The sequence below is a fragment of the Solea senegalensis genome, linkage group LG19 (genome assembly GCF_019176455.1).
Source record: "Solea senegalensis isolate Sse05_10M linkage group LG19, IFAPA_SoseM_1, whole genome shotgun sequence".
NCBI classification, from domain to species: domain Eukaryota; kingdom Metazoa; phylum Chordata; class Actinopteri; order Pleuronectiformes; family Soleidae; genus Solea; species Solea senegalensis.
The window spans coordinates 1,388,369-1,403,517 of NC_058038.1; the positions used below are offsets into that span (position 1 = coordinate 1,388,369).

The 15,149-nt window shown below is 39.5% G+C and overlaps 1 protein-coding gene across 2 annotated transcripts; it reads right to left on the minus strand.

The window, feature by feature from the left end:
- Window positions 1-1,206: 1,206 nt before the first annotated feature.
- On the minus strand, window positions 1,207-15,145 carry rrn3 (RRN3 homolog, RNA polymerase I transcription factor). Of its 2 annotated transcripts, none has more exons than XM_044051417.1 (17): window positions 14,593-15,145; window positions 11,735-11,791; window positions 10,729-10,818; window positions 9,957-10,086; window positions 9,401-9,460; window positions 8,779-8,842; window positions 8,286-8,355; window positions 7,436-7,534; window positions 6,634-6,729; window positions 5,109-5,232; window positions 4,828-4,958; window positions 3,804-3,934; window positions 3,525-3,712; window positions 2,805-2,913; window positions 2,230-2,382; window positions 1,873-1,957; window positions 1,207-1,620 (listed from the first exon to the last, which is right to left on the minus strand). In XM_044051417.1, exons 1-17 carry the CDS (start codon window positions 14,593-14,595, stop codon window positions 1,444-1,446), a joined length of 1,767 nt encoding a protein of 588 aa, XP_043907352.1. In that variant the 5' UTR covers window positions 14,596-15,145; the 3' UTR covers window positions 1,207-1,443. The 2 variants fall into 2 exon arrangements, with proteins under 2 accessions (XP_043907352.1, XP_043907351.1); XM_044051416.1 differs by lacking the exon at window positions 14,593-15,145 and adding an exon at window positions 12,529-12,869.
- Window positions 15,146-15,149: the final 4 nt, after the last annotated feature.

Here is a 15,149-nt window from a genome sequence, read left to right on the forward strand (position 1 = left end):
AACAAAGGGCATCTGTAAAGTTATGGATTTATATAAAGGATTTATATAAAGAAATATTTACGGTTAAGGAGTTTTGTTTATGCACAGACGCACTCCTATACACAACCCCATTTGTCCATATTAGAAAACCTAGCAGTGAATTATTGTACTGGTAAGGGTCAGATATCTTTACTCTATAACATACTGGTGAAAAATCATAAAGACTCTACTGAGCATAGGAAAACTCAATGGGTAAATGACTTGCAAAAAGATACCTGTGTGTTCAAGAGCTCAACTGCTAACAATAAATACCCAACTCAAGCTGATTCAATATAATTGGATTATGAGAATTTATGTTACTGTGGATAGACTGAATAAGATGAATCCAAATATTCCTGACAGCTGTGTTAAATGTCATGTCCAAAAGGGCACCTTATTTCACTGTCTGTGGGGCTGTCCTGAGATACGAAAGTTCTGGAATGAAGTTATAAAATGCATTTCTCAGATGACCTTGAATCCAGTACCCAACTGTCCTATACTTGTATCCAAAGGATTGTATGTTAAACAGCAAGGAGAGGAAATTGACTGATGTATGTTTAGTACAGGCTAGACACTTGATTTGTCTTTGTTGGAAAGATGTCGAGAGCCCTTCTGTTGGTCGCTGGCTGAAAGAACTAACAGCATGTCTTGTTCTTGAAAAGTTAACATATACATTGAAAAAGAAATCTACGTCTTCCAACATCTTCATGATGTGAGAGGTCAGGGCCACTGGTATGAGACAGGAAGTCTGAGACAGTACCGGGACTTTTTCCATCTGTAGAGAGACAGCTGGTCGTCCTGCACAGTCCTGCAGAAGCCTTGGACACTCTGTCTGCTCCCGTCGCCTTGTTGTACTTTGATTGAAGTACAACATTAACTCTTCACCAGTAACACACGCACTGATATTTACTGTGACACCCAAAGTCTTCACATGACCCTGTGGTTGCAGAGAAACTCTCGAGCAGAGACTACAGAACAGACTCGGTAAAGTCTGTTTAAATGACTTAGTGAAGTGTCTGTTATCATTAAAGGAAACAAAGGTTTCATCATAATTCTAACTTCTTTTTGTATGTATGTTTATTTAGTTTCTTGTGTTTGGTTCTCACTGTCGCTGGAACACTAAGACGAGACAAAGTGTCAGGTGCTGGGAATCACCCTGACAACATAGTCCAGACTCAGAGGCTCATGTTGACAGACTGACGCTGCAGTTCCATGACTTTATTCTCAGAATATATACAGTAAGTAATGTGTTAGTCAGCCACAGGCTCCTGTAAAATAACTTTTATATTTACAATTTCTATTCAAATGCAATAATAAAAACTGTCGAGTACATGTGTTGACAAGACCGTTATCTGACACATTTGTGTCTAAACAGAGTTCTCGTCTTTTCCGTTTCTGTTCTGTGAGATTTGTCACCATCCAGCATCAGTACGTGACGTCCATGTTGGCAGACGTGAGAGCTTTCTGGAAGATGAAGGGCGGTGATCCCACGCTGCTCGGGCTGCGCAGGTTGGAGTCGTAGGAGCTCGGAGTCATTCCCACAATGCCATCGCCCTGTGGAGTCTCCCCACACAGGAAGTCGTCTTCGTCCTCTCTGGAGCGCTGACGGACACAAATCACAGTCACATACATGTCAGGGAAAAAAAGCATCACAAGCCAGCGCTGCGCTCTCTATGAACACGACTACTTCCTGTATTACGACATGAATGAAAGATAACATACAAATGTTTAACAATAACTACTAAAAACTTCATATAACATTATTTTGTTTAAAATTCCCAAACCTGCCATGAACTGTTTTAACAGGAAGTGGTCAACCTTCAAACATGTGGAACAGACAGGAAGTGTCCTCACCTGTGTGTTTGTCTTAGCAGGAGCCACCTCCATGTCTGCCAGCTCCTCCCACACCTGGTAGAGTGGCTCAACGAGCTGACCAGACCTGAGACACACACACACACACGCACGCACACACACACGCGCGCGCACACACACACACACACACTACACACGCGCACACACACACACACACACAGCTACGTTTATGTCTTTGTCTCACAGTAAATCAATTGTACACACAGACCTGTTGCTATCCACTGGTAATGCTAACAATGGCTAGCTAGCCTGGAATACATATGTGTCCATTGTTTTTTCCATCGTTTATCTTTCATAAGAATGTGGCCGATAATAACAGCAACACTTCAGGGAGTGCACCTCTTGAGAAGGTAAGGGTCAAATGGGAAGAAGCTGTCCAGAGGGTTGGTGTTGGTGCTCACACAGTCTCCTCCTGCAGAGCTGCGCACCACTGACAGCATTTGGCGGTTGTTCCTCTCTATGATGGTGTAGCAGAACACCACCTGATACTTCCTGCAACACAAGGATGAGCAAACACAGCATGGTGAACAGTGACTCAACACTACAGCGGGGTGTCTGGGGGTGGGTTTGGTTCACGTCACCACGGCGATGAAAGACATGTGATAGAAGAAAAGCCCTGCACATGCAATTTATTATTATTATCTATTTATGCAATAAAACATGTTTCAAAAATGGCCAAAGCATTCAAGAGATGGACACATTGTCTTGAAGAATGTTTGCTCAAGTTCATCTGATGGGAGGAGCTAAGGACAGAGAGCTGAAATTCTAAAATGATCATATTTCAACGTCCTGCAAGTTAAACTAAACAATAGACTATTCTTTTGTACTTGAGATGGTCAGTGATCAAATAGTGTGGCTGATGTTAATATAGTGAGTGAGTGAGTGAGTGAGTGAGTGAGTGAGTGAGTGAGTACCTGGTGATGGCTGCAAACATGCTGGTGACTGAAGGCAGGCAGACTTTGAGAGGGTTCAGCTGACACATGACCACACGCTCCAGGTTCAGACTCTGCAGGTACTCCAGGCCTGCAAGTAAATATTCAGAGACATCTATGCATGTTCTGAATAACAGTGCACACAGACATGATCTTATATACTGTAAAAAAAACTAATGTCATTAATATAAACTCATATACTATTACTGTATTGTATTAGGACGTTGAAACTAATTTATAATGACCCGTAAATTCATTATTAATCCACCCCCACCAGCATTTCTGATTTGATAAAAATATGGGAGTGTGGCTGTCTTTCATTATGATGAGCGCCTGGTGCTGGCTGTTTGTAGACACGTGTAATTGATACGGCACGTTTTCTTCGCACCACTGCCCTGAGCGGCAGAGGATGTGCTTGCGAGTTTACTAGTGGTCATGTGACATTGAATCCTGCTCACTTCTGCAGTGAATATGTGGAGTTAGTGTGCATGTTGTGTTGGTCATCTACATACTCCATATTGTCAATTTGCACATAGTTGAAACACAAACGACATATATATATATATATCACCAACTCTGGTATCTAGTTATTAATAGCTATTCTGACACACATTAATATGGCACGACAGCGCTGCTGCTGCTGCTGCTGCTGCTGCTGCTGCTGAGCCATGTTCTTTAACTGTGAGTGTGCGTTGTGCGTACCTTTCTTCATGTTGCTCTCCAGCATGGCTCTGTGCCTGAAGATGAGTGTGTAAAATGCGGCCTGGCAGGCAGAATAAAAGGGTCCGTGCAGGCTGATGTCACAGAACGCCTGTTTACCACCGCTGTCCTGGCTGTCAATGTAGCGATGGATCCAGGAGAGCAGCAGGTCCAGACAGGCTCGCACAGTGCTGGTGGGGAAGTGACAGAACTCTAAATTAGAATAAGGGAGTTCACAGATGGACAATGGTGCAAGGAGTAAGAAACTACGTGTGATCTTACAGCACAGGAATGAACTTGGCTCGGGCCAGAAAGCTTCCCAGATATCCAGCAGCAGCCTGGCGGAGGACAGCAGGCTGAGAGGGGCTCTGCAGGATCTTCCACAGGTGATCCAGGAAGGCCTCTGCCAGAGCCTGGAACAGGTCACATATAGGACAACAAGAAAATAAAACAATATGTAAGTGAATGGACTAGAAAGGTGCTAAGTAAATACAGACTAGTTACTTAATTGTATCGGCTGCGACGATTCATTAAAAGCACCTCTCTGACTTTCAGCTTCTTAAATGTGAATATTTTTGCTCCATAGAACTCATCAAGAAAAGAAATCATTCAAACTGAATCATTTTTGTTTCTGGACAAAACCACACATACGATAACATCGTCATTTTTGTTTTGGGAGACACTGATCAACAATTTTTTACAGGTTCTGCAATCTAATTGTTTTTCTCATGATTTTATGGTTATGTGCACATGTCAGCTTTGAAGCCTGATTGACACATAATGATCTTTGACTGAATATAGCAACAACTCATGACTATTTTCATACTCGATTAACCTTTCAATCATTTTCTTGGTTGATGGATTAGTTGTTTGGGCCAAAAAATGGCATAATGTTCATCGGTGTTTCTCAAAATTCAAATAATGATGTTCTCAAATGTCTTGTTGTTGCTTTTTAATCATTTCCTTGTTATATGAAGGAAAGAAACCAGAAAATAAAATTGAAAAAAATAGTTGCAGATTACTTCATTAATCCATTACTAATCAATCAAGCATTGCAGCCCTAAACCTGAATATCACTGTCCATGTAAACAGTCACTGACTATTTAATGTTGTGCTCCAAATGTAGTCAAAACTCACTGACCACCATAGACACTGCTACTTTTACCGCTAATAGCACTTGAGTAAATCAGACATAAACATAGTAGAGTTTCACAATGTGTGCACTAAATACCATGTACAGCTTTGTTATCATTATAGTCAGGTTTACTAAATGTTGCTGCTGCTCTGTGGTAATGACAGTACTGACCATTCTGAAGCTGCAGAGGTAGAAGAGGGTGTACTGCACGTGACAAGAAGCGTGTGTTGGCAGGATGAGTTTGTCAAACACACTCAGCAAATCTCTGTACAGATCCTTAGTCCTCTCCACATGAAGAGCGCCTGAGAGGGACAACAAACATGTGATGACACGCTGATGACACGTGATGACACACTGATGACACACTGACGACATGCTGACGACACGCTTCACATCAACAGTAAACTAAGAGAATGAAAGTGGATCTGGTGCAGATTAAAACGTTTATCTACCATTGTGGTGACAGACGTCTTTGATGTAAGCCATCATCACAGCCATCAGAGTGTCCAGCCTCTGTGCCACTGGATGGGCCGTGACAGTCGAGCTGGAGGGCTGAGCTGCGGCCACATCTTCATCCTGACACGCACACGCCGCCACCCCACCCACCCACACACACACACACACACACACACACACACACACACACACACACACACACACACACACACACACAGAAAGAGAGAGAGAGAGAGACTCATTGTTCTGCAAAGAATCTCTCGTCAACACCGGAGACACTACTAGTAATTACTTAATTCATATTTTAAACTCCAGCTAATGGGAGCAAATAACAAGATGCATTCAAAGACCCTGGTAAACAGTATTTACAGCATGCTGAGCTTAGAGCAGCAGCTTCAAGATGCATTCTGCAAACACACATGAAGTCCACTCACTGAATGCTTGGTGCCACTGCCACCTTGTGGCAATAGATGCAACACAAATAAGGTTGTCAATGGAGTAGACAGATTTGTTTTTATGAACGCAATCATTGATACGTTTGCTTGTTTATCTTTTTAATATGTTTCAAATAGTGCTTCTCAATCTCCATTATTCAGCTCTCAGCCCACTTCTTGGCATTGAGGTGGAGTCAGTGTTGTTTCGTCAAAGATGCCGAAATTATTAAGTTGACGCCGCTTTTTTCGAGACAGTGACGATCTCATCACGTCACCGCCTCGAAAAAAGAGGCGTCAACTTAATAATCCACGTCTATCTTTGATGACGAAAACATGACGAGACGCATGTGAGTTTTCATTGACGAGACAAAAATTGATGTAAATGTTAGTGTGCGGTTTGTCAGACGTTAAAAATGCATTGAACGTCTGACATTTCTACTTATTGTGTGCGTAATCTGTCAATTTGATCCTAAAAGTTCCTTGGTCCGTGTATCAAGACGGGTCAGGTGGGTTGCGACATCGCCGCCCGATTTACATGGGCGCACTGAGGACAGTCCGCTTCGATGGGGGCGGGAGAAGCCGCAGCGAGTGCATATGTCTGCAGCCCTGGGAAGCGGTGAGGTCCGGGCGGGGGTTCGCTGTAAACCACCTTCGCCCAGAGCCTTTCCAAGCAGACTGAGAGTTGGTCGCGGTGCACCACCGGTGGAGGACATTTCCTTTTCTCAACTTATGTGTGACACTGTTGTATGATGGCATCAATTCATGAAAAAAAAAACTGTTGAAAGTTTGAAATATGGAGATTAAAGGTTTCGGCCCAACAGCAATCTTCAATAACTATTGACCTAAACCAATTAATTAAACAATTACACTTTTTTTTTTTAATCACATATAGAAATGAGTAAAATGTGACTAAAACTAATAAGCATTTTAGTGCAAAAGACTAAAACTAAGACTAAATCGAGAACGGCTGCCAAAAACAACACTGGGTAGAGTTAACCTCAGAAGAGAGAGGGTTTAATTGCTCTTAAAAGATCATTTGCTGCTGTTACAGGTGTTAATGGTATTAAAGGTGAGTGTTGTTTGTTACCATGTCAAAGAGGCCCTCTTCACTCTGCTCCTCTGCCCTGAGTCTCTGCACTGCGTTCTCCTCTGCCTCATCGATGTCTGACCGGGATGCACTCACCTGAAATATATATACATACACACACACACACTCATAAGTCATCATGTATGTTACAGGACTTTACAGTAGAGATTCACTGAAAAGTCGGCCACCGAAACATTTCGGCCAGATATGGCCAAAAAAGGCATTTGGGGTTTTCGGCCAAAATACTTTCATCACAGAAACAACACAACTGAAACAGGATGTTGTGTTGATGATGCATGCTGTCTATTCCCGCTTAGAATCTGTTTGGAACGCCAATAAAACGGTTCCAACGGCACCTATTAAATGCTGGATGGTCTGGATTATGAACTCCCCGCGACACTCACTCGGCGATTGTACCTGATCCCCGTCATAAAGCAGTGCGTAGAGAAAGAATCCAGGCTGCACTGGATACAGAGAGCTCACTAGGAGACGGAGGAGCACACCGAGCAGGAGTGGTGCAGAGAAAAAAGGCTGGTCTGTCTGCATGCACCCTCTGTCTGATATGTTCATGAGATCCTCCTAAATATTCTCATAGTTTCTTGACTCATTCTTTGAAGCATGAATATTAATCTAGACTTTAGTGAGGTACACTCACTAAAGTACACTCAGAACCAGCCATATCAACAACATTAGATTCAAAAAACAATGGGATAGAATGATTTGACTTTGGTTTTCCTTTGGTTGCATCCCTACTTTACAGCGCACGTCTGTGGTTCCTCTCATTCAGAAGTGAAGCACTCACATCCAGTTTAAGCATCTTTTGGATGATCACCTCCAGCACGTCTCGTCGAACAGACGGTATGTACACGGTCATTCTCAGGAGGTTGTGGACGTAACACTCCTGCACACAACAATGACATGATGCACATCAAACATGTTCACACAGGAAAAACAATGTTTACAGCATTCATGTCAATCAAAACAATGTCAGATATAGAAGGTTAAATGCTGGCTCAAATCTAAACTTATTTATCATACAGTAACTGCTTGTTACGGGTAATTAAATATTTAAATCATTTTAGGCCAAAAATAAGAACAATTTCACAAAAATGATTTGACTTTCTTAATAAAACTAAATTTACAGTGTAAATGACAACTTTCTTAAAATTGTCTCATTTTTAGTCTACATTTATGAGCTAGTGTTACGTGTTACTTTTAAATCCAGTCTTTTTCTGCACATCACATTCTTTTAATCATTTCAGAGTAAATTATTGTTCATATTTTATGCTCCATTCCGCCTTTCCTCTTTTAATCATTCTGCACTGTTTTATTTGATGCGTTATTATTGTATGGATGTTTCAGCATTTTAGAGGTTTTGTTTCATGTAATTGGGTTACCCTTGTATATGACGTGTGCCATACTAATAAAGCTGCCTTAACTTCAAATGAGTCTATCATGTTAACAAAGTGTCAAATGTGCTGAAAGCTAAGATCTTTCTTTAAATGAGAAGATTTAAATCAATTGAAGGTGTTTTTGCAGAGGTTTACGCTCCATATTACACAGTATTAATATTGAACTAGTATTTGACTAAATTTGACAATCATTCAGCCCTGCTGTGGGGTGTGTGCAACATCATCAGCTCAGTGTCTCACCAGCGTTCTGGAGGACTTGGTTATGAACGGGAACTTGTCCTGTACTATGGGCATCAGAAAGCGACTCGTGCTGGGAAAAGAAGAAGATGAAGGATGTTATAAACTCCTTTGTCTAATTTCTAAACAATATCAACTACAACTATAGTATCTTCAGCTCTGTCATGAAGGTTGGCTAAGGTTTTGTTGTTAATTCAGTAATAAAAAGTCTGTTGTATGAACACCTGTGATTTTCAAATATTAAACTGCATTCATTTAAGCTGAGTTTTGCTCTAGAAACAATAATCTATTTTTAAGAAAATAAATGATTTTACTTCAACTTAATACCATACTACAGCTTATTTGAAGCTTGATTTATGAGTGACAAGCTTAAAGTATTTCCATGACAGGACTGGTGTTTGTGCAAATATAAGAAATTCTAAGCTCCACAAACTGCTGTAAATTATACAAAAAAAAGAAGGAAAAAAGTGTCAGAATCACATATGAAGTGACTTACGCTGGAACATATCTGGTGATGAGCTGTAACGCTTGGTGACACCGATCAAAGTTCCGAGGCAGGTCTTAAAAATACAAACAAAACAAAATAAAAAAAGCAGTGCAGCGTAAATTCATATACATGTATATTTAACATATGGATTAAACAACACCTGTGGTAATGTATACGTACTCATGGTGTCACATATGCAAAACCTCATACACAGTATATAAAGAAAAGGTAACTGAATCGTGTTTAAGCTACTGTTTACATTTAAGTGTTGAAATGTGCAACAACATGGGGTTTGAAAGTAAATTCAAATGGAGCACAACAATGAAGCGACAAGGACAGTGGACATCTATATTGCACGGTGGTTATGGCGCAATAGTAATTACAGTCAGCGTACACTGACTATGTGACACACAAGTATCTCTGTGTTGAGCATATTTAACCATTTCAAAACATGGTCTGGTCTGGTAGGGATCTAAGTCTTGAATCAGTTTCAAAGCAGACCAGCCAAAAAGAACTAAAGAAGCCTCTTGGATGACACAATAAAACAATCCTGTCTGTGTACACATACTGTACAAAAACAACACATGCACACACACTGTATTAGAAGTAAACAAAAAAGAAATAAACAAACTTTCATCTTCATCATCCGTATCAGAGATCTCCACTCCTCCTTCACAGATGCTCACTTGCTCTGAAAAAACAACAGACTCACTTTATGATGCTGGAACTAAAGTCATGATCACACTGCAACAGTTTTCTAGAACAAATTCAGTTTTACTGTTTCACTGTGAAACTGTGTGCAACATTGACTCTGCACTCTCTTATCAGAACTGTGTGTAGACATTACAGTGTAATGTGACATAACTAGAGCTGCAATACTGAATTGATTATTTGTTAATTACTAAATTAATCTGCAACTATTTTAATTTAATAAATTTTAAATTCATTTTAAAACAAGTCAGGTTTTTTTCATGATTAAAACAAGATTTCTGATCATTTTATCTTCGATCTTTGATCAACACTTTTCATCATTTGTGAACACAACTATTACAATTTCAAATATAATTTGAATATTAAAAATAATAAGGAATGGAATTTGAATGGGATTATAGAGGAAGACAACGCTGAGAATTCAGAAATCCATCGATGACAAATTGGACTATCTAATCAGCACTAATCAGACATACTGGGAGTGAAATGGGAGACCACCATCTTGAGGCAAGCGCACAGATACACAGTCTGCGCTGAGACCAGGTTACTGAGGAAGGTCATGTACTCCTCCACCACAGCTTGGCTGCGGCCAACCCATGGAACCCTCTAAAAACACACACACATAAGAGAAAGAGATGTGATATCCTGATATACAAGATATATGTGGATATAAAGCTGCACACAGGTTGTTTCTCTGAACTCAGGAAAAGTTTTCTTATGAGATCTTTGTGCTTCTCAAAGGAGAGTGACAATACACTGTAAATGCAAATAAAAGACCTACTCTTTATGATCTGAATTACACAATCTTACAATACAGTTATTACCTTTCATTTCACAACATAAAATATAATATAACATAATATCAATATATTGCCCAGCAACCCTGTGACACAGTACAACAAATCTACACAGTAACAGACCTGTACACATGAAGATAACAACACAGTAAGGCCATCATGACCAAAGTGAGACCATCGACACCTCAGAGCTTTAGTTTGGCTGCAGGAAGCAGCAGTTGATAAAAGTTTTTTCTCTCCACCCATGCCTAGTGTTTGCTCATTGTGTGAATTGTTGGCTTTCTCTTCTCTCTAGAATATTGTAAAGGTTTCTGCCTGACTATGTACAGTGCATTGAGATAATGTATGTTGTAATTTGGCACGACACAAATAACGGTTTATTGAAATGGAGCTAGACTAGTCTAACTGTTTTAGCTCTAAACATGGTGCAAGTCTTATAACGGACACTCACCAAGACAGTATAGATGAGCTGCTCGTGGTCTTTGGTTAGCTGAGTCATACAACTGCGAAACTCCTGCAGCCAGCTGATGATCTGAGCATCCTGAGAGTGACAGGAAGAGAGAGAGAGAGAGAGAGAGAGAGAGAGAGAGAGAGAGAGAGGGAGGAGGCGAGGAGAGAGAGAGAGAGAGAGAGAAAGAGAGAGAGAGAGAGAGAGAGAGAGAGGGCTGAGAGAGAGAGAGAGAGAGGGGCGCGAGAGAGAGAGAGAGAGAGGGAGCGAGAGCGAGAGAGAGAGAGAGAAAGAGAGAGAGAGAGAGAGAAAGAGAGAGAGAGAGAGACTGTCAGTACATACATTTTGTTACCAGCTAATATGAAGTACTTTGAAGTACTCTTTTTACCCCACTGCCATCAGAATCCTCAACAGCTGAACAGGACTACAATAATCCTGTCACCTGGTTACACTGTCACTTTAATCTGTTACCGTCACTTTAAAACCTGAAACATGTCACTTTAAATCTGTTAAACTGCACAACCAGTATTCACTTTATGTACAGTTCTTATTTCTTGTTTATATGCATATGTTTACACTTATTTTATGCATATATGTTATTTTAGTTTCTTGTAATATTTATATTTTTCTTATGTATATTTATACTTTTCTACTTTATGCTGGTGTTTTTTGAGTGGACAGCAAAGTAAGAATTTCATTGTACAGGGAAACGTGTTTCTTTACTGTGCATATGACAATAAACACTTTGAATCTTGAATCTTGAATCTTGAAGTACCAACACAAGTGCTTACAGTTACATCACAGTGCTTACAAACAGCACATATTTAAGATTTAAAATTAATCTATCAAAAGAAAATATATATATTATTATAGGATGCCATAACTAATGGAACTAATGGAAAAAAAAAAACGTACTGACAAACTGCACCAAACTAAACCGTTCCAATCAGCGTAGGTGACCCCAATCACACACACACACACACACACACACACACACATTTTGTTGTACCTTTATGTCAGGATCAGCCAGCTGATGCTTCAGCAGTTCATAATCACTTATGTCTCCCTTCAAATGAAGAAACAGTGATGAGGATGGAAAGACACCACACAACACAACACTAGAGCTGAAACAATTACTTGATTAATTGGTTGCTAAATCAATCGTCAACTACTTTAATAATCGATTAATGGATTTGAAGCTTTTTTAATTGTTAGTTGCATCGTTTGGTCCATAAAATGTCGGAAAATGTAGAAAAATACTTAATACAAGCCTAGAAATGATGATGTTCTAAAATGTCTTTTTGTCCACAAATTAAAAATGATGCACTTTTAATGATTTATTGTGCTATAGGGAGCAAAGAAACTGGAATATATTCACATTTAAGAAGCTAAAACAATCAGAAATCTTGTTTTAATCGTGATAATCCCCGGGCGCTACTAAGTGTGGCAGCCCACTGCTCCTAATTCTCGGATGGGCCAAATGCAGAGAAATAGTTTCCCTAAGGGGATTAATAAAGTATAAGATTTAGATTAAAAACAAACAAACATTGAAACCGATAAATCGATTATCATAATAATTGACGATATATTTAGTTATTCGAGTCATTGTTTCAGCCCTACTTTAAAGGTACTTTAAGCATTAAAGGTAAACATAGAAGCAGCATTATCTAGTAAGTTAAGCAGTAAGTTAGTAAGTAACCACACATGTTATACCAGGTTTGTATAGTTTTGTCAAATGCCGGCAACACAAGAATCGCGACTGTAAGTAAATGTAACATGTAAAAACAGACTGAAAACACTCACCCGGTTGTATTTAGTCAAGGTTTCTGCGACACTGCCTCCAAACCTGACAGTTTTCAGAGGGTTGTTTACAAAGTCTACAGCGTCCATTGCACTGTCCAATGCTTTCTTATGCTAAGCTAACATTAGCTGCCCTTACGCTAAAAGACCCGATAGAGGAACAAACTATGAGCAAGTTTCATCGTATGTATGTGTTGTACATGTGTATGAACGTCACCGCTGAATGTTTACGGTGGTAAAATACGTCTTTTTTCTCCCTGTGCCGTTAATCGCACGCGCATGTGAGAAACGTCTCAATGAACGGAAGAGGACCCGGTATTAACGGATGTAAATACGAGTCCACTGTGTCACATTGAAATTGTACCCCACAGGCTGCACTTTGGTTGAGTTCCGGTTGTCCTTCTTATACACGACTATTTTCAGGTGAAATTTTAACTTATCAACAATAATAATAATAACTTAACTTAATAATGCAAAACCAATTATATTATTACGAAGGTATGTAAGTGTAATGTTTGTTGTACATTTAATTTAATTTAATTTAATTTAATTTAATTTAATTTAATTTAACCCCCCTCAAGATCTTGAGAAAATTGATTACATCACAATAAATAAACACAATACACACATTATACAGAAAATACCCATACACTAAATAGACACTAAATAAAACCATGATAAACACATCCACTAGGGCCCCTAAAGTCCGAATTTAAGATTATTTGAAACAAATTGTCTCAAAATTAAAATACTCACTATTTGAAAAGAACAAAAGATCAATTATTCCTGTCTGAATGAGCTTTAAACATAAATGTTTTTTTAATCTGAGAAGAATAAAGAAATATCGTGCCTTAAAGGTGCAGTGTGTAAACTTTAGAGATATTTGCTAGTGAAGTTGTATATTGCAGCTGAATATCCCTCACATCACTATTCCCTTCCAAGTGTGTCTGAGTCTGACACTCTATGAAACCTTCAGTTTTGTAGTCTCTGTTCGAGAATTCATAATGAAAAGAGTTTATCTCTGCAACCACAAGGTCTATTTGAGTGTCATAGTAAAGGGAACACTTAAGTGTAAATATCAGTGCATGTGTTACTGGTGAAGAGTAAATGAAGATGGCACACAACACAAATGAAAGGCACTTTCAGGATGAATATCTGTGTGGAATGATGCAGCTGCAGCTCTAAACTTCAAAATCAAATCAAATGAGCGTGTCCTGGAAAACGTGTTGTTGCGTTAGATCCAGAAATGTGGCGAGTGGGTTGACGCAGTGGCGCCGTACGAAGTTTGAAATGTAGTCATTCATTTAGTTGTTATTTGAGCTGTTTGTCACATTTAAAACTATTTCAGGTTTAATGAGTCATAACTCAGAAGATGTTAAATGTGTCCATTGTGGGCTATGGTGGTCCAAAATGGCCGTCTCCGCAGAGCTGACCCTGTTATAAAATTAAACATTTTCAGGAGATTATACACGACAAAGAGTTTTATCTAAATAAAATGTTATATAAATATTTTTGCCAAATTAAAATCATTTCTCCTACATTTGACACACTGACGCTGTATGAGTCACTTCTAAAGTGAACAGTGATGAATCTAAATTATTACTGTATGGTGTGTTTAGAGGTTTTTAGATAGAGAATTATTGATAGATTAAAGTCAAATAATGGTCTGATTATTTGCGAGACAAGTTTTCTTTTGATACTGATCTTGATTGAAATACTGTTTTATCAGCTTCTCCCTCTCTAGGGGGCGCCACAGCAGATGATTTGGCAGAGATTTTTGATGTCAGATGCCATTCCTGACACAAGGCTTCCATTGATCCAGGTTTGCGACAGAGTTCACCGCATGGCTCAAAGACAGTTTCCCTTTCCGCTTGGCTGTGGGCTGCTGCCTTGGTCAAATAACACACTAATGCCACAGTTGATCCATGTGAGGCTTAAAAGTCAGTGATTTACCTTTAATGTGATAAACTCTATGCAGACATGTTTACCATCGTCACATCATATCATTATTATACTGATATCAGTCCCATACAGTCATACATTTCAAAAGATGATGACGATACATACCATATTTGGATCATATCAGATTCTATCCTTTATTGTGAATGTGAACAGTACCAGAATGATCCTGAAGATGATATCACAATGAAACACTTTTCCTTCTTTGTAAAGGTGTTTCTTCAGAGCGCAGCTCTCAGGTTTGTGATAAACGCAGCTGGTTCCAAAGGTCAGACTCAGCTTGTTATCACTGTGGGTGTGGACGAGAAGGCCTGCTGCACCTTTGATCACAGCCTGTGCACTAAAAACTGTCACCAGCACATTACATATTTATATTCTGTTACATTTTGGTTGCTGCAACAAATTTAAGCATCTTCACTGACCAATATCTCCAAGCTCCAACGATCATGGAGTCCAGTATTAGGTCAGGGTCCGAAAATAGATGTGAATCCACATAAGATAAGCTATTTCCTGGTGTATTACTGCTGTTATGAACACATCACTCGCATTACTCATTTAGAGAGCTGTGTGGGTGTTACACTTCTGGCCTTAAGTGGAATGGTTCAGTTTGGTACAGTACGTGGTACCAAAATAAGCAGCCCCAACCGTTCCATTCCAAGACAAAC